This window comes from Notothenia coriiceps, unplaced genomic scaffold (assembly GCF_000735185.1).
Source record: "Notothenia coriiceps isolate Sejong01 unplaced genomic scaffold, NC01 NC01_scaffold00002200, whole genome shotgun sequence".
Classification (NCBI taxonomy): Eukaryota; Metazoa; Chordata; class Actinopteri; order Perciformes; family Nototheniidae; genus Notothenia; species Notothenia coriiceps.
The window spans coordinates 111,371-134,385 of NW_011334901.1; the positions used below are offsets into that span (position 1 = coordinate 111,371).

General features: G+C 41.7%; 3 protein-coding genes across 8 annotated transcripts in view; all 3 read right to left on the reverse strand.

Moving 5' to 3' along the window:
* Positions 1-1,579, reverse strand: part of LOC104966380 (lysine-specific demethylase 5A-like) — a 13,595-nt gene extending 12,016 nt beyond the window's left edge. The window contains exons 1-4 of the mRNA XM_010795570.1: positions 1,373-1,579; positions 1,049-1,168; positions 764-958; positions 420-601 (exon numbers count right to left, since the gene is read on the reverse strand). Coding sequence (XP_010793872.1) covers positions 420-601; positions 764-958; positions 1,049-1,168; positions 1,373-1,579 — 704 coding nt within the window. The remainder of the gene's footprint in view (positions 1-419; positions 602-763; positions 959-1,048; positions 1,169-1,372) is intronic.
* Positions 1,580-4,634: 3,055 nt separating this feature from the next.
* LOC104966263 (fibulin-1) lies at positions 4,635-10,657 on the reverse strand. Its single transcript, XM_010795449.1, has 14 exons — positions 10,474-10,657; positions 10,198-10,306; positions 9,454-9,589; positions 9,133-9,280; positions 7,713-7,775; positions 7,535-7,624; positions 7,001-7,138; positions 6,756-6,893; positions 6,538-6,681; positions 6,319-6,441; positions 5,344-5,469; positions 5,088-5,207; positions 4,845-4,976; positions 4,635-4,767 (listed from the first exon to the last, which is right to left on the reverse strand). The coding sequence occupies exons 1-14, from the start codon at positions 10,556-10,558 to the stop codon at positions 4,640-4,642; spliced, it is 1,680 nt and encodes a 559-aa protein (XP_010793751.1). The 5' UTR covers positions 10,559-10,657; the 3' UTR covers positions 4,635-4,639.
* Positions 10,658-11,357: 700 nt separating this feature from the next.
* Positions 11,358-22,244, reverse strand: trim24 (tripartite motif containing 24). 6 transcript variants are annotated; one of them, XM_010795467.1, is made up of 20 exons: positions 22,165-22,237; positions 21,530-21,835; positions 20,929-21,047; positions 20,691-20,838; positions 20,251-20,383; positions 20,039-20,155; positions 19,805-19,919; positions 19,570-19,716; positions 19,363-19,477; positions 18,462-18,625; positions 18,069-18,356; positions 17,550-17,669; positions 17,270-17,426; positions 17,030-17,087; positions 15,948-16,074; positions 14,284-14,561; positions 13,444-13,555; positions 13,226-13,300; positions 12,980-13,141; positions 11,358-12,852 (listed from the first exon to the last, which is right to left on the reverse strand). In XM_010795467.1, the coding sequence occupies exons 2-20, from the start codon at positions 21,801-21,803 to the stop codon at positions 12,274-12,276; spliced, it is 3,288 nt and encodes a 1,095-aa protein (XP_010793769.1). In that variant the 5' UTR covers positions 21,804-21,835; positions 22,165-22,237; the 3' UTR covers positions 11,358-12,273. The 6 variants fall into 6 exon arrangements, with proteins under 6 accessions (XP_010793769.1, XP_010793800.1, XP_010793793.1 ...); XM_010795498.1 differs by having other exon boundaries at positions 11,358-12,843; positions 18,069-18,332; positions 21,530-22,244; XM_010795491.1 differs by having other exon boundaries at positions 18,069-18,332; positions 21,530-22,244.
* Between the last annotated feature and the right edge of the window lie 771 nt (positions 22,245-23,015).

The following is a 23,015-nucleotide window of genomic DNA, read 5'->3' on the forward strand; positions in this document are numbered from 1 at the left end:
ATACCCGCCAAAACCGCGCTCACCAATCTCGCAACAGTAGTCGGAGTTCCCGCATACCACTTGACGGTCAAAGCTTAGGGCTGGCATGCCGGCGGTGAGCGCAGTCCCGGCAACACCAGGAACCCGTTCTGTGAAATCGGCCGTAAACGAGGACACCCATTACAGGTGTCATTTGACTTAGGAATGTGCAGATTATAACACATTAGCACATATAAGATGGTCGCGAAACTCAGTGACGACGATTGTCGCGAGATTATTTTTTACATTGAGTAATAATAATAATAAATAAGTATGATAGAGCTGTAGCGACGGCAAGTAAAGAAAACCTTTAGGATGATGCAGGATCCTGCTCTCATTGTCGGGGTTCTTCTCCCTCACTTATTAGACACTGTGCAGCATTGTAGCAAACCAACACTTACCGGAGACACTTGTTGCCGAGGGCACAGTCACAGAGATCTGCTGCGTGCGTGAGACAGACCAGTCTGTCGGGGCTGCAGGGGCAGGTCAGAGCAGACAGGAAACACGTCGTCTTGCACTTGTAGCACTGGCGTTCATCGTCTGGGAGAAGTTCAAACACCTCCTGCTCCGAAGACAAAATCCCCTGTAGAAAGAGAACAGATTATGCCATCACTGGGATGATATAAAGTAAGGACGTCCCGATCAGGTTTACTTCCCCCTGATTTAAGATTCAAAGTGATATAACAGCCATTCAGCCCACCTTAGACATGCATACATTAAACATAAACAAAGAAAAGACAATTACCATTGCCTGAACAGCCTGTCTGAGCTTAGTCTCCTCCTCCATCATGTCTCCTATTTCCTTGCAGACAGCGGCAGCCAGCTCCACGTCCAGACTCTCTGGATCAGCAGCCATCTTGCAGAGCAGCTCCTCGTGGGAGAAGACGCAGTAGCGGTGGAGGCGTCGGTAATGGGAAACACACTGACGACCCATGGGTAACTAGGGAAGGGCAAAGATAAAGATTTTTTTTTTTAAAACTTCTCTCAAGTTTTTTTATTTAAATGGGGGCAGTATTTGCTTTGCTCTCACCCAGTCAGCGGTGCAGAAGTTGACGGCCTCTGCGAAGTTGTAGCCCTGATTGAAGCCGCTGTGATAGGCCCTGGGGAAGGTCACCACAAACTCCCCTGCACACTGATTGGTCCTGTACACCTGAAGGGGGGAATATGCACACAATCAACATGGAGCCAATTGTGTTTGTCACAGATCTTATTTTCTGCAATATTCCAAATCTAATGAAAAGATCTTATTGATTTTGGTCAAGGGAGCCTTTGTGAGGTTAACTTGCGGACCAGCCTACAAAAATACATCATCCCTGCACCACTCTACATCAACCCCACCAAACAGAGTACTCACAGGGACACCGTGCTCCATGAGGACGTTGGGATTCATGATGGTAACCAGTTGATGGAGGAGGTCAGGCTGGGAGTCAAAAAGCTCCGGAGCCAACTTTTTCATGACAGCCTCCAGCTTCTCCGCTGCAGACGCCGGCACGCCATACCAAGTCTTCGGCTCACCCCTGGAGGAGGAAGGGAAAAACGAAAGATATGTAGAATGGATCATTCAAATATAAAAAAAAAAACGAAAGAACAAGAGTCTCTCAGAGTATATCACTGTATTTTTTTAATGTCAGCATGCCGGTGCTGGAGCAGTCGGTGCTCACACACATCAATGTGGACATCTCGGGTATGAAGGTGCCCTGGCTCTACGTGGGCATGTGCTTCTCCTCGTTCTGCTGGCACATCGAGGACCACTGGAGTTACTCCATCAACTTCCTGCACTGGTAAGACGACATTAAGGACATACGAAAATAGGCTGACATTAAAAAAATACAGTGATATACTCTGAGAGACTCTTGTTCTTTCGTTTTTTTTTTTATATTTGAATGATCCATTCTACATATCTTTCGTTTTTNTTATACCCCCAAAGCTTTTTTCTTATTCAAAATAAGACCTTAACCTAAAGTATTCTTTAATGTTTAAATAAAGCCTTATTAGTTTGTCTGTCTGTGTCTCCTATTAATATCTAATAATACAAATAATAAAATTCAATAACGTGCTTTAACCACTAGTGTTCCTTTCTATCAGCTGTGCACCCTTATGGTTTAAATATAGCCTATCTACCAATTGGTTCAAATATAAAAGTCAGCCAAATTAGTATTGATATTGCAAGGAGACGTATATTGTGAAGAGAAATTGAAGATGTTGTTTAATTGCTGATATATTTATGATCCACGTCACATATTCAGTTCTTCCTGTTTGTCCAGAAGTCTTCTCATCAGGGCTCTATAAATAAAGAACTACGGCAGATGTGTAATATTTAATGCAGCCAAACCGTGTATTACAATGCCGTTATGTGATGACATCCAAAGAGAAAAGCAAGAACACTCGGAATAAAGTATTATTTTATTTTTAAAAATGTTTTCGGATTTCACATCACATAAACACCATATCCCAACGTGCATTGCGGCTAAAACATCCAATCACAGAACTTGAGGACTAATCTGCGAAGCGGAGAGAATACTTGCTTCCGGGTGTAAAATTCTCTTGAGCAACTACTATATACCCTCGGTCCTGACGGACTCCAAAAGTCCGACTCCAAAAGTCCGACTCCAAAAGTACGACTCCAAAAGTCCGACATTATACAATCAAACAAATAAATAAACACAAGGATAATTGAGTCTTATTGTTGAGCAAATAACAGTGTGTGGTTTAGAAAAGAATACAAAATGATGAAACAATACAGATTTCAGTTTTCTGAGCCCCTGCTCTCCCCTAACTGACGGCAACAAAAGTCCTACATTATTCAATTAAAATAAAGAAGTAAAAACAATAAGTTTGGCTTGATATTGAGTAAGAAAAAGGTTGATAAACGCTGTGAGAATGGATCTGCGGAGAGCATTTCGCCGCGATCCTAACTCGTCTATTACCAACGTTCAGGGAGCTCTATATGCAAGTCAATGGGACTCCCTGATAGTTGAAACTCGACGCTAAAGGGCTCTCCCTTGCGTTGGAAAGTGACGACAGGGACCCTGACATAACGTCAACATAGGCCGAGTTGGGAGTGAGAATGTGTTGGCAAAACAAACCGGTCAATTTTGACCTAAAATAGTATGGGAAGGGGGGTATGACCTAACGCAAGAGAAGGGTTTTAAGTGTTGAAAAAAATCGATAAAATGACAAGGCACTTTTTCAAAGAAATCCATCTCTGCTTTCAACCGCAATTCAAATAGCAACATTGCTTAGAACTATAACCACTCAAATCCGTTACTAGTACCAACAACAAAACTATAAGTAATTGGTTTTTTTGGGGGGTTGGAGACAAATAAATGTATTGCTAAAAGTAAAAAGAGAAGATCAATACCAACCTCATGTCTGTAGGCCTATGTGTAATTTAAAGCAACAGGAGCCACCGAGCTTAGCTTAGCATACAGAATGGAAACAGCTAGCTTAGTTCTGATCAAAAGTAATACACAATGGCTACCAGCACCTCAAAATCTCACTAACTTTATATCTTTTTTGTAAGGTTTATGTCATGGACAACGTCTTTTCTAGGCGCGGTGACTTTCTCGAGTATCTGATGTACAGAGCCAGGCTAGCTGTTTCTTTATGCTAAAGTAAGCTAACCTGATGCTCGCTGCAGCTTCATTTTAAGCATAGGCTACAGACAGAGAATGCCATCAATCCTTTTCGCTCAATACTGAGAAGCAGAATTTAGCAATACAAATAAATAGTCACTCCAGTTCATCATAAAGACTGCTGTGGTATCTTCTTCTTTTTTTAGTCTTTTTTTTGCATCACTGAACAACAATTATTCATTTGCCCTGTTTCAAGGGTAGATAGAAAGTTGCAGCTGTGAGTCCTGCTTGAAGTAAAAGGATAGATAAAAACAAATTAAAAAAACCTTATTAAACATGCGCACTGGGTACAAAATGCGTATTTTCTTTTATTTCACAGACTTCTAATATGGAAATGTTCTTGAAGGCCGGATAGGCTGCTCGTTTGTGATAAACACCGCAATCTTGGCCATATACAGATGAGCCATCCCGTAGCGAATCAACCTCATCTCCACGGTCAGAAAGAAGTCCCGCGGCAGGGTTAAGGTACGGCGAAGTGAGATCTCTCCTCCATATGCATGCTGCTGCACGACAAAGTATCCTTCCTCATCTCCGGACACTATGTTGAGCAGCATTTTGTCTCCCAGCACAGAATTAGAGGGTCCCATCCGGAAAACCACAGCAGGGACGGGGGTGTTGGTTGGGAAGCTGATGTTGTAGAAGGAGATTCTCAGCGGGAGCAAGAAACACGACGCAGGATCCCGCGTGAACTCGCAAGTTACTCGCTCGCAACGGCTGAAATGGGAAAAAATGAAATACTGATTGGATGGAGAGCAGAATCGGCTGCGTACATGGTGGAAAAAGAGGCAAAGAACAGAGAGGAAATAATTTATGAAGGCCAGATAATAAGAAAAGAGTGTTGAAAGCGTCCAGAGCAGTCCAAAACCGGACAAACAAACTCAGGAAATTAGAAAAACGTATTCTTAAAACTAAACTACAGAGAAGTAAGATAGGGACAGTGAACCATTCATTACCAAAGCTTGTCATTACCAAGAAACCATCAGCTCTTACCGCTGTGCTGCTTGCCGGTAGTTTTGCGGACATGCAAAGGACAGACAGCGAAACCCTCCCTGGATGTTGAAGCATCTTTCGGAGACAGAACAAGTATGGATCCCCGCGGCACATTCATCAATGTCTGAAAACAAGCCAAAGGTTAATAAAAAAAAAACATTTACAATTCACTTATCGTTGACCAAAGCTTCATCGACCGACCTTGGCACGTGCGTCCATTGTGTGCGAGTGTGTAGCCTGTAGAAGGGCAGGTACAGTAAAAACTTCCCGGGGCGTTGGAGCAGCGGTAGGAACACACGTGACCTCCAGTAGGCAGAGCACACTCATCGATATCTGAGAGCGGGAAACGGTCAAATCTGGTTAGAAGAACTTATTTTATGGGACATGTGATTACTCTCTTGTTGGTTTTGTTGCCTCACCAAGAACCAGGAAGTCAAACAGTACCTTCACAAGCTATCCCATCGATGTCACTCAGCTGGTAACCACGGCGACAGTAGCACTGGTACGAGCCGTAAACATTTGCACACTCCTGGCTGCAAGGGTTGGCTTCGCACTCATTGACATCTGTTAGCAGGAACAGAGGAACAGAGTTTAAAAAATGCATTCGGAAAGACTATGACACAATTTAGGTTTTTACATCAGCCATATTGTATAACCCCGACATAAGTCTTAGTAAATGACTGAAATTAAGAGATTTTACCTTCACAGCTTCTACCGTCGTGGGTCAGTTTGAAGCCAGTGGTGCAGCTGCACTTGTAGGACCCCTCTGTGTTCTCACACTTGTGGGCGCAGAGTTGAAGAGGATAATGTCTGCATTCATTGATATCTGAAGAACACAGGGGGCGGTGAGTCTGAGAGTCTGAAGCCTCTTTCACACACTTGCAGGTAATACTTAGATAACCTTCAGCCAAGCATCGCTCGTGACTCTTACTTTTCACAGATGCACTTATTTTAGGAACAATTGTGCCTTTTACAGTAATTCAACACTTATGGATGCCCCTTTTCCTATAAATCTTACTGGGAATTTAGATGGGAAATTGGTGTTACAAATATCCATGAACATCTAGGTCAGGGGTGTCAAACTCAAGGCCCGGGGGCCAAATCCGGCCCGCAACTTCATTTTAGGTGGCCCCACAAGAGCTTGCAAAGAATATAATATGTTTATTATACGGTTACGTGCCGCTTTACAGAAGCACATTGCCCATACATGGAGCACAATGCATCTCGAATTTGCCTTTTTTCTTAGAATTTGCCCTTTTATTGTTTATATTACTTTTTTTTCCAGAATGTGGCTTTTCTTTTTAAATCATTTTGTGACATTCTCACTGAAGAGACTTCTGCTTTCAGACCTAGTTAATTATGAAGTTATTACCCTATGTGATAATAATCCAATGCAGAGCCAATAATGTAATATAATACATTATTTATATATGATACATATATATAGTCTTAAAGTTACAACCGGCCCTCTGAGTGCAACCATGATGCGAATGTGGCCCGCCATGAAATTGAGTTTGACACCCCTGATCTAGGGCAACCAAAGGGACTAGAATAGGCAGTTCTTTCTCCTCTACTCACTTTATAAAAAAAAAACGTGAAAATACAAGATTTCATAGCTGACATGCATACAATTTTATAGTTGAAACAAAAATAAAGTGATGAATTTGCACCGTACCTTCACACAGCTTGGTGATACTGTTGAAGATGAAGCCATTACTGCATTCACAGCGGTACGTGCCAACTAGATTGACACAACCATGGACGCCGCAAACATTCCCTGTACGACACTCATCCACATCTGTAACATGAAGAGGGGAAAATACACGTATGAAAAAAGAACATCAATGTGGCAGCAAAAAAAACATATCGGATAATCTTTCGTGCCAGAATCCACCTTCACACCGCGTGCCGTCCTCAATCAGATGGTAGCCTCGTCCACAGGGGATTTTGTTCCTGCGACATGTGTAAGAGCCCTCTGTGTTGATACAGGTCTCGCCAGACAGGCATGGACTGGCGTAGGCAGCACACTCGTTAAAATCTGAAGAGAACATTACATTAAGACAGCTACATTTTTATCGGAGGAATGTTTTGACCTTGTGACACTAAACTGACCGTTACAGTTGCCTACAGCGTCCTGAATGTAACCGATCGGGCAACTCTCCTTCGGGTAGCAGCGGAAAGAGCCTGCAGTGTTGTTGCACACAAAGTCTGGTCCACAGTTATGGGAGCCCAAAGAACACTCGTCTATGTCTGGAACAAGCAAAGAGGAGATAACGATAGAAGCAATACTGAAATCTAGGAGAATTTCTTGTTATGAATAAACAAAAGTGTTAGGATTAGAAAGGATTTTTTTTTACCGTGGCAATCGTTGTCGTTTCTGAGTTCATACCCGGTGCCACAGCTGGTTTCCCTCTGACAGCGAAAGGAACCCTCTGTGTTAATGCAGACTTGGCCGGAGACGCAGTTGTGGTAGCCAGTCAGACACTCGTTAGAATCTGAGGAGAGAGACATCCACTAAAAGATAAGAAAAATAAGTGCATTTAGTTTGTTCAGTTTATTGTACTTTACCCAGTGTGGTGATTGAAGCCTCCACCTAATTAACACTACAATTCACAATGTAATAGGGAAACTAAACTATGAAAAACTATTGGAACAACATATCGTAAAAACAACAATAAAATAAGAATTTAACGCAAAAGAAGAAATCTTATTGATTACAATTCATCCTGAAAAGTGGTTGTGAATATTGTAATACATTTCTTTTAAATAATAATTCAAATAATAGTTGTTGAGATATTTCAGTATGGGCCGATCAACAGACTGAAACATTGAACAGTAGAAATCACTTATTTTCTAAGTAATAAAGCCGGGTTTTTATTTAGATTACTTACCCACACAACTCACTCCATCAGATTGCAGTTGATAACCATCAAGGCATGCACATGTGCCGTTCCCTACACACAACTGTGAGCAATTGGAGTCTGAAATCAGGGGAGGGACACGTGACGAAATAGACGTTACAGTGTGTCATACATCACTAAAATCATTTTAGAAATGAATGTGCCAAACCTCTACAGCCATTCCATCCCTCTGGCGGCTTGGTGGTATAACTGGCTGCAGGCTTTGCTGTGACTGGAGGTATGGATTTAAAGCATAATTAAAACTCTCAATAGCTTCAAAGGTCAACTCAAAGAATGGTTTAGAAACAAACAGACGTGCGAGCATCTCTAAATGCACTTTAACACAGGGGTATCTCCTCTTGCACCTTATGTATCTCTTGTATCTTTTCTTGCACTTTATATGTCGTTGCTGCTATATTGTATTACCATGTCATAAATACTTGTGTATGCTGCTCTTGCTCTTTTGCACTTTTTGCATATCATGTATTTTGTTTTTGCTATCTTTGTAAAGTGTAATTTTCTTAAATGTTTTATATGAGGGACTGCGGATGGAAATTAGCTTAAAGCTAAATCTGGCACTGTTACGCTTGACACATTTTAATGTTTTAAGTGTTCATTACTGTGCATTGTCCCTGCTAAATAAAACAATATGATTTTATTAATGGTAAATTCCCCAAAAAACTACAGTCCACAAATACAGCTCAAATTGAATGTTTTTGCAGCTCTGTCCTTCCCACACATTTGGTTGTATTTTCACTTGAAGCCAGCTCGGCGACAAAAGCCACCACCAGACACAACACTAGTTGGCCCTGAGTCACCATTTGGCAAGGTGTCTACAGATTAGCCTGGCGAGTACCGCTGTATCCCAGGGATCTGCTCCACAGCTGCCACAACAAGGCCATGTATCCAGTTTATTAGAAGAGGGCTCTGCCTCTAGTGACGCTACCAATTTTCAATTACTGTTTGTCAGCAGGATACAGAAAAACTAGTTGGAGGGGTGAGGAATCCATTAAAAGATGCAGAGGGGCGGAATCAAAGGGTGGATGGAATTATTTTTGATAAATTGTCTTAAAATGATAACCAATAACTCATCATCTGTTGGGGCTGATGAATAAGCCCAAAATATTTAAGTTTGAAGACAAAAAAAAGATGGGATTGTACCCACTATTGGCATATCTGAGCGAACTGTGGTTGAGTTGCTTTGCTGGTAATGTAGGCCCGAAGCTTTTAAAAGGAATACAAAATGTGAGATCTTTGGCTCTGCTGGATCAATTTTGATCCTTAGAGAAACCAAAACTGTCCATCATGAGCCTTCTGTAAAGGGTCCCCCCAAAAAAGCCATTAAGTGTCTAAATGTCTAAAAGAAGTCTGAATAAGAAGTCATCCGTTTTTGGTCAGATCATCTGCAATCAAATTAAAGGTCAAAAAAGCAAATGGGAGTTTTTCCTACCTAGCTGTAAGTCATTTGGCACCTAGTGTGTGTACATGGAGGGTACTGATTATTTTTGAATGTCCCAAACAGCCAGGATAGCTCTTCTTTCATGATAAGACAGAGTGGAGCTAATCAAAAGATTGTTAAGATCTATTACCTGTTTGTTTGGGTTCCTCCGCTGAGTTTATGCCACAGCAGTTTTTAGCCGCTTGCGTACAAAGCCTCTCCAGAGTCAAACCTTGGAGCTCGCAGCTGGACGCCTGGCTCGCTGTCATCAGGCCGAGCACACAGCAGTCACAACAAATCTGAACAGGAGAAAGGAGGGGGGGGGGGGGGGGTGGTGGAGAAAGCAGTCGTAAAGTAGGAATCTTATCTCGATACTGTCAGGAAAACAATTCCCACTATGTATTGACTTATAAGGTGTATTGTGAGAACAAGGAGACGTGTAAAGGTCGAAGATATTGACATTAGGAAGGACCTTCGAGATCTTGGTTTCCCAGGGTCCTCCTGAGAAGAAGGGCCGCTCACAGGCCCCTTGCTCCTTGGCCATGTTCATGCCTTTGTCACAGAATTGGTCTCCTGCTGTTGCTAAACAGCACTGCTCCTGGGCGATCCTGCAGAAAAACGACAGAAATGTAACAAATGCAGAATAAAACGCACCCTTTTCTCTTCGGCTGGATAAGGAACATGTGAAGGAATGCTTGCTATTGATTGACATACTGACTGGAAGTGGATTTATGATGTAATACGTTGCAATTTACTTAAAAAAAAATCCTAATTTATCCATGATCAAAAGTCTTCTCTCCTCTGCGATTGTCCCCTCCACTGACCTCAATGTGCTCACCAGGTGTTTCTCTATGTTATCAATCACCACTTCCATGTATTTACAGTCAAATAGGGACCTTTAGTGTTAAAAATGCTCCAGGGGGGGGGGGCATTTCACGCCTGTACTTATGTAGTTATTTGTGACATGATTTGGGGCTTCATACCCTGGGGGTGTTTCCTGCTTTTAAACATACCGTTGCAAATTGTAGCTTAGCCTGTACAGGAAACACACATTTCAACACAGTTTGAAGACCTTTGTGTTGCATTCGGAGCCCAAATACCCAAAGGAAAGCTTTTTTAACGGTTAAATACACAACAACTTCACATTCCTTCTGTGCTGACCCTTGCTTGGTCATATTTCTAACATTCTCCTTTGACAAACCAGGTGTTGCTTTACCTGCAGGTGGAGGAGATGGAGATGAGGGGGAGGATTGTACAGTCATGTCCTCCCAGGGCCCGATCCATCCCATCCTGACAGCACTCCTGTACAGTAGGAGCCTGAACATCTAAGGATTAGAAATACACAGAAGAGGCATTATTAAGAAAACAAATCATGACTGCCCCTGATGAAAGTCAGATTTAATTAAATTTAACGTGGCGAAAAAATGCTTGGATATCTCCATTTTGGTGTGTGTTAAAAGTAACACACCAAAAAGTTATCAAATGATGTTACCTTGTCCATGTAGAACCCCGTACAGAAAAAAACTAAGTATGGTCCAAAGTGCCCATGGAGTGACTTTTAGATGTTTTCCTCCCATATCCTCTTAATGTCACGGTTATAATAAATGAATGGACTGATCGGCGGATGAATGACAGCGGTGGACGGTGTGTGTGAGTGAGTGTGTTGTGTGAAAGCTCTCCGTGAAGAACATCTGAGGCGACACAGGGGGCGGGGTGGATGGAGCTGTGTCAGAGCTACTGAATAATTCAAACACGGCCGATATTTGATTTATTTGTGTCGAAATTGCGCAAAGTGAATCCAAAGTACATGTTGACTGGGTAGAAGAAAAAGCGAAGTTTTAGAAAAGCCGGGAAAAACAAGTCTATAACCCCCTGAACATTTAAGTCTACAGTAAAAAGGAAGAAAAATACAATTATACAAAATAAATTGAACTAAATATATTAACTTTTTCTTATTTCAGAAGGAAGTTACGGTATTGGCTCGTTTTATTTATTCATTGTTAAGGAAAACCTAGCATCTAGCTATAGCACAATTTTAATGCAATTTGGTGGAACGGTGATCAATGAAGTCAGAAAACCGAGCATCCGAGGAGCACCTGAACGCAGCATTTGCCTTTATCTTCGAGTGCCATTGTTGACATTTTAAAACAGTTTTTCAGAATATGTAAAAATGATGAACTAATGTAAAATGGAAACCAACCAAAAGTTATGAGGTTAAACATGAGCATACATTTGTGTGGTTTACATTTTTTTTTCTTCTGTTTTCCTATTTATTTTATATCAACTCGTGGCTCCTCAAAGCAATCTTGCACCAGCATCTTACAATATTAAAACAGAAAAAATAAAGACAAAAAAGATCGAAGAGCGAAGCACAAATAAGATTAACATGTAACCCTGTTTATTACAAATATTGTAAAAGTAGTTATTTTTTATTCTCAACATTGTTTGTCCGTGGAGTTCATAGGTTTAACCTCAATAAATATTTTTTTTTAAACGAGGTTCTTCAAACAAATCATCTAAAATTAAAGTGGAGGTTTTCATTATTTTCTCTTGATGGCAATACAGGAAGGTTTAGGAAGAAGAAGAATAAAAAAATAAAAAAAAAAGGCTTAATCTTATGTGAAAATAATCATCCTGCAGAAGAGCAAGGACATAATTGGGAGAACACTGTGATAATGTCAGAAGAGTTGTTCTAAAAACCAACAAGGCTGCTGTTTTATATCACATTGTTGGGGAATGGGGGATAAGAAGCATCAAACTGGCAACGCAAAAAAGGTTCCATAATAGTTGCAATTCAAGTTTCGCTCTCAAACAACCGAGTAGCTCAATTTACAGCGACCCTAAAAGTAGTATACATAGCATTAATACAATAATAATAAAATAAAAACTATTACAAGAAAAACTATTTTGTTCATGAGCCTGTCAATTGAAAATGGAGGAATTACTATTTATACCAAGACATCTTGCATGCAGAATGAATCCAAAATCCTTTTTCTCTATCTGAAAACGAGATTCTGTCAACCAATAAACGTATGCGTGTGCTTTTCCGTGTCCTCATTCCTGTAAATAATAGTCTATGATACATTACAATTGCAACCTTCAGCAAAAGAAAATCCCTTTATCATATCCTGCATGATACAGCTACTAAATGTAGTGAAGCAGTACTTCTTTCCTATTGCCGATATAACTGTTTTTTCAGAAAAGTGTCTGATTGCAGTAAATGTCGGTCCCCACTGGGGCCAATTCCGAGGAAGACCAAAGTCATCCATCTTGTTCTACAGCTCTGTTGTGATCACTCCCCCTCTTTGGCTGTGTCTGCAGGAGCCGACTCCTCCTTCTGGGTGTCCGGGGGATCCTCAGTTGTGTCTGTATGGAGCTCAGAGCTCTCATTTTCTAGGGAGCTGTCAGCTGACTTGTCTTTTGTTTCACTATCTGCAGCTGGAGAGCTCTGTGCCTCCTTCACAGGTGTCTCCTTGTCCTGCTTTGCCTCCTCTGATGGAGGAATGTCTCCCTCCTCAGCTGCCGTTACATCTGTCTCCATTTCTGTCTCCATTTCCTTCTCCATTTCCTTCTCCTCCGTTTCAGACTTATTTTCCTCAACTGGAACTGTTGTTTCTTCCACAGTCGAGTCCTCCTCCACAGGGGGGATTCCTTCTCCTGCAGGACTTATCGGTTTATCGTCTTCAATGGGAGCCATGCCTTCCCCCATCATCTCTTCCTCCTCCTCGATCTCGTCCTCCAAAGGGGGGATCATCTGCTCTTCCCTCCCTCCGGGGAAGAGCCTTTCTGGGTAGACGAGTTTCACCTGCTCCTCAAAGTAGTCCTCCAGGTACAGACCTGCACTCCCCACATCTGAGGTCGCCTGTACAGACAGTGCATACAAATAGAGGAGAAAATGATAGAGTATGTACTTTAAAGAAAGAAATGTCACTGGGGAGTTTTGGCATTAGACTATATTACAATCATTTTTCGTAGATATCCGTTATAAAAGTGTTTACCTTGTAGTATTTCGCACAGTTTAAAAATATGAGCCGGACATCTGCGACAAACCCGTCCGGACCGCTATAGCCTTCACCTCCCTGCGCCTTGGACTCCAGTTTCTTCTTCACTATCGACAAATCCATCGGGGTCTTAATCAGCTCCTTGTACCTCCTCGTCTCCTACATTAGAAAATAACGTTATCAGCTCGTACACCTGATATAAACATACTGATATGACTTCTGTCTCAAAATACAGTAACTTACTGATGGAGTAGCGGGCTGCTGGAAGTCAGTGCTGAAGTCATTGCAGAACAGACGCAGTAGCAGCCTCTCACACCTCTGTAAATTGAAAAATAACTAAATCAGACATTGAATGTATCATATTATGGAGATGTTTGATGAGACAGTGGAAAGACTGACTATACAAGCCAGTCTTAAGTAAGGAAGTCATGCACAGAAAGGTAAATAACAGTTATTTATACCCTTCTTTCTGCGGGCGGGAATCCCTCAGAGACGGGGTCGCCTTTGCCCTTGCAGTCGTACTCCATCTCAGGAGCGGCGAGGTCTCTGCAGAGCGAACAGAACCACTCCCCGCTGTGAAGAGACACCAAGACAAGAGAAGCTGATGGAAAATCTGCTTAGTATGATCAAAAGTGTTCTGTCTGTGGCTGCTGTAAGGGCTGTCTGCACAACCAGCCAATGTTAGGAAAGTAAAAGACCTAAGAACAGATTATCACAATACCCATCAGGAAGCTCTTTAGAAATGTAAAGTAGGCCGATTTTAAATGATCAGTGACAGAATACTGCGTACTGTACATATTATAACATGTGATATTTCTGACGCATTATAACAGGGCCTAACATTGTTCCATTTTGACAACAAGAAACTGAAGAATTGCAGTTTAATATCATTTTTTGTAAAATATTTTCCTCAAAAAACATATTTCTTACTATTTCTTTCATTCATACTATTGTAAACAAAATAAAGACAAGTATAATTACTTAATGAAAGAAACATTCAAACGGCTTTTAGCAATTCAAAGAACATATACCTCCAAAATCTAGAAACACTCAACAATATTAAAAACACAAATCTCTACAATACGTGATGACAGAATTCGATTTTTAGTGAAATATGTAATGTTGAAATTCTGTAAATCAGAGAAACAGTGGTTTTGAATCCGGATATACTCTATGACAAAATAATAACTCTCAAAGATAAAGTGCCTTTACAGCAGAAATAATGAGTGCAAACGTATTCATGTGGGCAGAAGCATTTTTATCAAAATGTTTTGTGCATCTATAGCCCCGAGGTCTCTCACCTCGGGGACTCGTTCAGAGCGGGGATGTGGCAGGCCAGGTGAAAGACTTTGGGACATTTGTCGCAACAGAGCAGCTCCCCTCCGTTCTGACAGACGGCGCACCAGTCCTCGTTGGGATCTTCCACCGGCTCCGCCCTCTTCTCAGACTCTGGCTCTGCTGCGGGATGCTGCTCTTTCCCAGACTCTGACGCAGGGAGGGAGACCGGGACGGACACCTTGATCTGCGGCCGAGGAATCGACTGAGCCCCGGTGCTGCTGTCCGGCAGGCTGGACTGCACCTGCAGGGAAACAAGACGTGGGATGGACGCAGTTAGACACCAAGACACTTTTTTTTAATATGTGAATATATAGGCCTCGAACATAGGGAAATTCCTTGTGTTAAGAGTTACGGCATGGGCTTACGAAATAAAAAAAAATGTTGTGTTATGTACGAGTCTACGGAACTTGTTTTATTTTACATAGCCTTCAACATGCCTTGATGACGTCATTCTGCATTAAGCATTCCTATCCAATCCCAATTAAAAAAAAATGTGGCCGGGATTTCTCCAGGACATGAAATCTTCCTGCACGCGTTGACAAGCTCCATATTTAGTAGAGGTAGAAATATGATGAAAACACTGTTGCAAACCCATGACCATTTACTAACATGCTAAAAAGAAACAAAATGCAAAATGAACTAAGACATTCTGGACCAGGGTATTATGGTACACTTAAATGAAATTAAGCCGTACAAAATATTGTTGTTAACTGACACTAAATAAAAGCAATATACTTTAAGAGAAAGTAAAATAAAAATATATATTAACTGTTTAAAAGCTGATAGATTAAATGTTAACATACCTTTTTGCCATCTATTGTGACAAAAAAAGCAATTGACAACCTTGACATCCCAGTAGAACGCGCTGTGTCGCAAGTGCATCACAGAAGTCCCTCCCTTTCAGGGGGACCTCCATGGGACCTTATTTCGGAAAAAGTATGTATTGAAGTCAATGGGGAGAGAAAGGTTATCTTTCAATTCCGTTTGAATTGTGCCACGAATTACACATGTGATGTTTGTCAATTGAAAAGATAATTTTGCAAGTCAATTTTTTTAAATGTGTCGTCAAACTGTGAAGTAACACTTTTATGTGTGAAACCGCTCAATGAACTAAATCTCCCGTCTCGCACCACAAACCAAGATGGCCGTCACGTTGGCACATTTCACCTCTTTCTTTCAGAATGAGGCGAAGAGTATTAAAAGAGGTGAAAATCACAACAAGTCTGGGCATGTTGAGAGCTGTACATACACACAAGGGGAGTTAGTCGGTTCTGTAAGAGCCAGCATGCGGGACCGGGATTCTGGGATTTGTAGTCTTTCTAGTTGCGTATTTTTCATAGTCTTATATTTCAACAGTTTTACGACAAACTGTGACTTTTTTGACATGGAAATAATTTTTTAAGATTGACAAACATCATATGTGTAGTGTAATATGTGTAAACGTTTTCTCTCCCCATTGACTTCAATACATACTTTTTCCGAAATAAGGACCCATGGGTCGGAAGTAGATGGGCGGGACTTCGCCTCTCTATACACACTATGCTAACTGAAACGATTCTCAATATATATCAATCTAAACTTTTATAACCTTGTTGGGACTTATGTAACTTGCGAGTCATTCTCTTACGAATCTGACTTCATCCTCGTCCTCTGGTTCGTCCTTGATGACGATGACTGGCCCCGGTGACGCTCTTCTTCTTCTCTTGGATGGTGGAGCAGCTGGAGCCTCCGTAGTCTGCTTCCAGGGAGTCGTCCTTCAGCAAAGAGATATCCGGAGAAAATAGAAGGGAAAATGTTGACCATGACATCATAAGAAAATACACATTGGCCTTGGTTTACATGACGTTTGGAAGACCAGACAGGGATTTTAATATTTCTTCCCACTAAATCACCTACATGTAACTTGTATAAATATTAGAAAGTTGAATAAATAGGTATCAGAAGGACATATTCCAAATTGAAAGTTAAATAAGGGAAACAATTACAGTGTAGACCAGGACAAGATTACACACAACCGCTGTCAAAAACATGACACAATTTAAAGTTATGTCAAGGTTGTGCGTAGGCTTCTAATCACATATCAAAAGCAGCACTTCTCACGCGTCTATCAGGCGTGGATTTAATACATTACATTACATTACATGTCACTTGTTAGACGCTTTGATCCAAAGCGACTAGCATACATTCAGTACTGTCCCCACAGGAGCAATTTGGGGTGTCTTGCCAAGGGACACAACGACATGCTGACTGCAGCGGGACTCGAACATGCTACCCCCTGATTCCAAATCCAGCACACTATCCACTGAGCCACAGCCTCCCTATATATAATAACTATTTATAAAAGAACCATTGTGTGTCTCACTTCAGCACTAGACACATGACTTAAGATGGTAGAAATGGTCTTTAAGATTAGTAGTGTGATGGTAAACGTTCGAAAATGCCAGCGCACCTTTCAAATATTTTTACGGCATCTACCACTGCAATAATCTCCCTCCTAAATCGCTCTACTCATTGCGGTGATAGCACAGTGACACACAAAAGTGAGTGAGGAAGGAAACACCAGTCCAGCACTGATAGGTTTAGAATGAACTCCCCTTAATACAACATGAAATAAAAAGATACAGAGAACAGTGGACAAATATTTAAAAAATAAACTGTGATAGGAGTGGAGAAGCTGTGATAAAGACAGATGAAATGATCCTTTCTTACCCTGTGCCTCTGTCTGAAGAAAACGGTTTGGCCATTGGGGAGTTTTGCCTTGCTTGAACTTGAGAGAAGACAAGAAAAAACATTTTAAGTTTCGAAGTTGATATGACAAGATTATAGGGGCCCTATTAATGCATTTGGGGGTTTTCCCTTTCCTGTCTTGTGTTATAAAAAGGCCCCTTTCATTGAAGACGCAGGACCGGATCTTTATGGCTGTTGCTACATCAGAGGAGTAATAATGACCTGCTGCTATGTAATTGAAGGTGCTCATTTTGTCCGTAGTTGCTGAAGCTTGGCTTGGAGCGAAGCTTGGTTTGGGGATGGGGATGGAGATGGTGATGGAGGGGACGGATCCACCTGCCTCACTCCTCTTCAGGAAGGAAGCCTCCGCTAGGCCACGCTTTGGGAAAGAAAAAACGATTAGGGCTTCGTTAAAGTTACACAAAAAAAAAACACCAATAACTATTTATCTCTCTGGAATCACGTTGGACTAGAGTAGGTCCCTCTCCATTCTCCTGCCTACCTGATGGTGGGACATGTGTGCAGCTGCTCCAGCAGATGGAGGCGGTGGGTAGCGGGACGCACCCTGCAACATCTCCATAGGTTTAGGAGGATAGGAGCCATGGATCAGCTCTCTCAGAGACTACACAGAGAGGAAAAAGTTGACAAACAAATGTAGGTTTAGAATTTTTTTTTGGATTCAGTTTGTCTGTTTGGGGCCTGAAACTGTAGGCCTTTAAAATCCTGGAAAGACCCTCTACATATTAGGCCACTTATGATTAGATTTTCCAGTGAAACATTTAGACTTTTATTGAGAACAAAATACCGATTAAAAAAAATAAAAATCTTAAAAATATTTCAAAACTGTTTAAAATATTCAAAGAAAACAAAGTAATTAAAAGAAAAGTGGGCTGAATACAACACCAATGGGGGGCAATTTGGTACTTGACACTTTAATAAGCACAAACTACAAAACCTTTCCACATGTTTAGCATTCAGAACATACAGTACATTCCTCACACGACACATCGTCCTCTTTTACCTGCGCAGCACTGACCTGATGGGAGGGGAAGCCTGTGTTGTGGAGCATGGAGGAGGTGGGGCTTCTAGTGCTGGGCTGGGAGCTCCCATATCTGCGGCCTGGCTGTGCCATGCTTGGGGGGGGACCTTGGGAGGGGGAGGACCCTCCGTGGATGGGTCTGGTTGGGGGTGGGGGACCGGGGGGCCCTGGGAGTCTGACATTTTGGTACCAGGACCAGTGGTTAGGGGGGGGTTGCCTTTGGGGCTGCTGTGAAATCTTGTCCACCTTGGACAGAGGAACAACAGATGTCTATCAATGGAATAGATGACAATAGAGTACATGGTTAAAAGCAGTGAGCAGAGAGTAAAGGAGCATTGAACAATAATGAATGGATTGGTACGGTGAAAGTCCTACCTGCATCTGGAGCTGAGCCAGCGTGCTCTGTCGCTGCTGAGCTGAGGCGGACATACTTCCGGGGGGGGCTTCTGCTCTGGGACCTGCAGGTTGGTTGAGGGTAGGGAGGTTGAGGGTGGGGTTGGGCGGCCGGGTGCCAGGGACCCTTTCTACAACAAGAGAACCTGGAGAAAATAAGCACACAATCAGCAATTTAATCATCAGCAGCAGGACTTGGGAGGGACTAAGCTTAATATAAGGCCTGGGACTAAACTAAGCTTAATATAAGGCCTGGGACTAAACTAAGCTTAAGGCCTGTGACTAAACTAAGCTTAAGGCCTGGGACTAAACTAAGCTTAATATAAGGCCTGTGACTAAACTAAGCTTAAGGCCTGTGTAGAAATAGTGTATTTGTCTGAGCAACAGCATCTTTTTCAAATATTTTCAAAAAGGAATGAGTACATGAAGCAGTCTTGGGAAAACCACTCTGTGCACTTCAAGTCAAACAAATATTTCAACTTTTCAGAAATCGCTGGTATGCTGTCAAGACACTTTTGGTATAGCAACATAAAAGAAGATGGGAGGAGGCTTTCTTTGTGTCAGCAAAAGACACAGAGCCTTAGGAGAGTACTCAACCATTGTCAGAGACACGATGGATGAACCAGAGATATTGCTTTTCTCAATTCCACCCATTAGACTTTCTCAAAACTCGGTGCCTTCATTACCCACAATGCAACTCTATTGTTTTTTCACCATCTTAAAAATGTTTGAGAAAAAATATATAATCAAGAGGAGGAGATTGTGTAAACAGAAAACACGAGATGAAGAAATGAAGGAGATTAAATAACTAACTTCTTTCCTAGATACAAGAGCACACTGACATGTTAAGTCACTCATAAAGTAGGTTAAGTGTAAGTCTTACCAAGGTCTACATTGGTGGCCCAGAAACCAGAGCGACACTGAAAGCGAACAGAACTCTGAGGGACGATTGAGGGATTACAGCTCGCTCTCATTAGGTAATGGATCTGAAAGAGGATCTAGAAAACAAAAAGACATTTTAAAGAAAACGGAGATTATAAGATATAGTGAAGAATAATTCAGATGGCTGTTTGAAGTCAAAGTCCCCCACCAGTCTCTTGCAGTACAGCAGGGCTGTTCCACTGTGGCTGGCTGTGGCCCATTTGGTAAAGTTGATCACATGATCCAGGTGCCTGCTCAGGGAGTTGACGTCGTCTTGCTGCTTTTTCAAACCCAGCTCGTGATCCTTAGTCAGAGCCTAGGTGGAAATGCATCATGATTAATAATTAATCTAAAAGGTCATAACGGTCTTTTGAAAGCCACTAAACAATGCGTATTAAACATACCTCAAGGTGGTTAACCAGAATCTTCCCCTTCCTGTTGATCTCCATGATCAGGCCACAAATGGACTTCTTTATTTCATTAGTGACCGACTTCCTGTTCTCATCGACTTGCTGGAGTCTGTGGAAGGGAATTTTAATATAAGCATCAGTCTATACAATATACAAATGATCTTGAACGTTTTTAAAGTCTGAAAAATGTCGATCCTCTAAGCAAGTTCAAGCTGTACAGGATTTTACCCGTTGTTGATACAGCCGGACACTTCCGCGATGGCCCTTCTTTTGTCTTGCAACTGCTGCGTCATGTTCTCCAGATACTGCCTGTGGTTCCTGTACGCATCCTCCAAAAACTGGTAACTGGACAAAAAAAAAAAAAGTATAATTATTCCTGAAAGTTCATTTTTATGACAAATGTTTTTGGCCCGGTTCAATTTAGTCCAAAATCCGCTTACTTGTGATCCTTGTGCTTGAGCAGCTGACAGTCCCGACAGGTGAGCCGGTCGCACGTCTCACAGAACAGCTTCAGCGGTTCCTGCTTGTGGACATCACAAAACACGGGCTTCTGTGTGGACATACCTACTGCCTCTGAGAAACATACATGGGGAAATGAAGAACATAGAGTCAGCTTATGGTGTCTAGAATAATTTGTTTAGCTTTAAAACACCAAAAGAAAGTGACTGATCAGTTTGTCTACATGTGTTAAAGGCAATGAATTATCCTTTTTTTTGCAACTAGGTAAAAGTTTTGTCATGGAAACACACTGTATAGCTTACAGTTGTCTCCAACCATGCAATTCATAATCGCTGCAGTACAGCAGGCAACATCTAAATTGGTTTAAGTTCTTCTTTTTGCAGAATATTTCTTGACTTAATGGCGTGTAAACACACACTACCTGGAGACATCTCCTCTTTCTGGCGTATGGTGTGATCCCTGGTGAACTTGACCCTTTGGTGCGCCTCGATACATGTCACACACAGAAACTCCACGCACTCCACGCAGTAACCCGTTGCCTCTGTGTTGTCTTCGCAGCTCATACACACCTGTAAAAGCCAAAAATAAATACATTGTAGTTTGGGGAGAGAGGTGTCATATAAACAATCAGTCGGGAGGAGAGTAAAGGGACGTCTAACCTGGCTGGATTTCTCCACGGTGCTGCTCGGCATCTCAGCAGAATCTTTGACAAAGAAATTGTCCAACATGTCCATCTCCCAGCATTCCTGTCTGCATACTGGACATCGTATGGCACCCACTGTTGAAGAGACAAGATCCACTATTAAAGCTCACATCTGCCAACATTAATTAGCTGGGTGACATAAGACAAGAAAGTAATCCCTCAGGCTTTTCATATGATATTGACACAGAGACAGGCTGTGTTTTTGGTATTGACTTTGCATTTGAGACAAGATGTTAGTTAGTTACATAAAACATAAAAGTGAAGGCTGGTCTCAGATGCTGTTTCAGCTGTCTGGTGTGTATAAATATCCTGACAGCAACAACAATTATCCCCAAACCTATGCCATATGATATCAAAGTCAAAAGATATTGAAATGTACTATTGTCCACATCATCCGGACCCAATTTTTTAAAAAGGACACTATTTTTACGCTGTCAATAACTTACATTTCTGCTAGCTAGCCCAATCTGTGTCATTTCTAGATATAAAGAGCTTCTCTGTCACAGTTACAGCAATCATCAAAACTGGTATCAGAGTTGCAACAATACTTTACTCACATGATTTGTTGTTGTCGAGTTGACCTTGCGTGTCACGTCTTGGATCAGCACTCCTGAAGGGGGCTGGGAGACACCTCTTGCAGAAAGAGTGCAGACATGGTAGTAGTTTGGGCTCTCTGTTGTGGAAGCTTAACTTGCAGACGGGGCAGGTATCCATGAGCCCGAAGGTGCCTTGCTGTTTCAGCCTCTCTTCCTCGGCTGGCAAACTTTCTGCCTCGTTTTCCACGATAATGACAATGTCGTCGGTGACAACCTTTTCGGCACTCTCATCCATGTTCCCCCACCCTGCTGATGCCCGATTCCTTCCTAGCAATCAGTATAGCGTGGCGATTGGAAACAAAGGATATCCTACTGACTTAACAAGCCACATAAGGAATATAAATACTATGCCTTAACACATTAAAGACATAGTGGTTCCATCCCTCAAAGCCGTTAGGTTTTAACTTAGCAATAACAGTTGGAGTGTAACTGTTAATTGTTTCCGTCTACAATGCTAAATTAGCAATGTAGCTCATTTTATTGCACATATAAAACAGACGATAAACAAGGGAGTCCCCAGTTTGCGGCGTTTCCTATTCAAACAGGGGAAGTATAACAGCGCAAAGTTGGTTGTAAATTAAAATTACGTTACATACATAGTATTTTGAAGCGTATATGTCCATAGAAAAGGCGACCATCTGTTCATTCTTTGCTCAAAACACTTAGCACATACTACCCAGACGGCACTGCGGTATTTTAAAGCTACAGTGCCCGATTGAGGCCAAAAACCCCTCTGAGAAAAAGCCATCAAAAGGCAAAATTCCAGATTTACATGTGACTAAGATATTGTGGTTTTACTCTCGGATACTTTTGTTTTGTCATAATTATTAGAAAGGGCGGCGGGTTCGTGCCCGTGATTTCATTTATGTTTTATTGCTTAACGTGGACCTATCATGCTATATTTGAATAATATAGTGTAGGACCATACCTATATTAAGGCATATTTATACTTTTTATTTTTCAAAATACCAAACAGCCAGTCTTAATTTCGCTCAATTTAACACTGTCTTTTCATGGGCTGATTCTGTGAGAACAGCACCATCTACAGGCCTGGCATATGTACAACAGCGTCTCCAGCGCTTTCGAACGACAATGTCCGGGGCTGTCTCCTCCTGATTGGTGGAGTTGGCCCAATAGCCGTAGCGCCACTTCTGTGACGTCATAGAAGTGTTCAAATCTGGATCAGTCTGTATCAGATCCGTTGCAGCCCCTTTTTAAGAGATTTGGGTATGGAGGAAAATAGAGAGGGTTGTGTTTTCTGACACTTGGTGAGTTCCCTGGAACACCGGGGACACAAATAAAAGACTTTCAACAGTGCATTTTGCATGATAGGTCACCTTTAAGTTTGTTATATAATGTGTTTAGTTGCTGTTTAGGTAAAAAAAAATTCTAGTTAAAAGTGCTTTCTAACTCTGTTTGAAACATGTTAGTGCAAAAACATTAGACA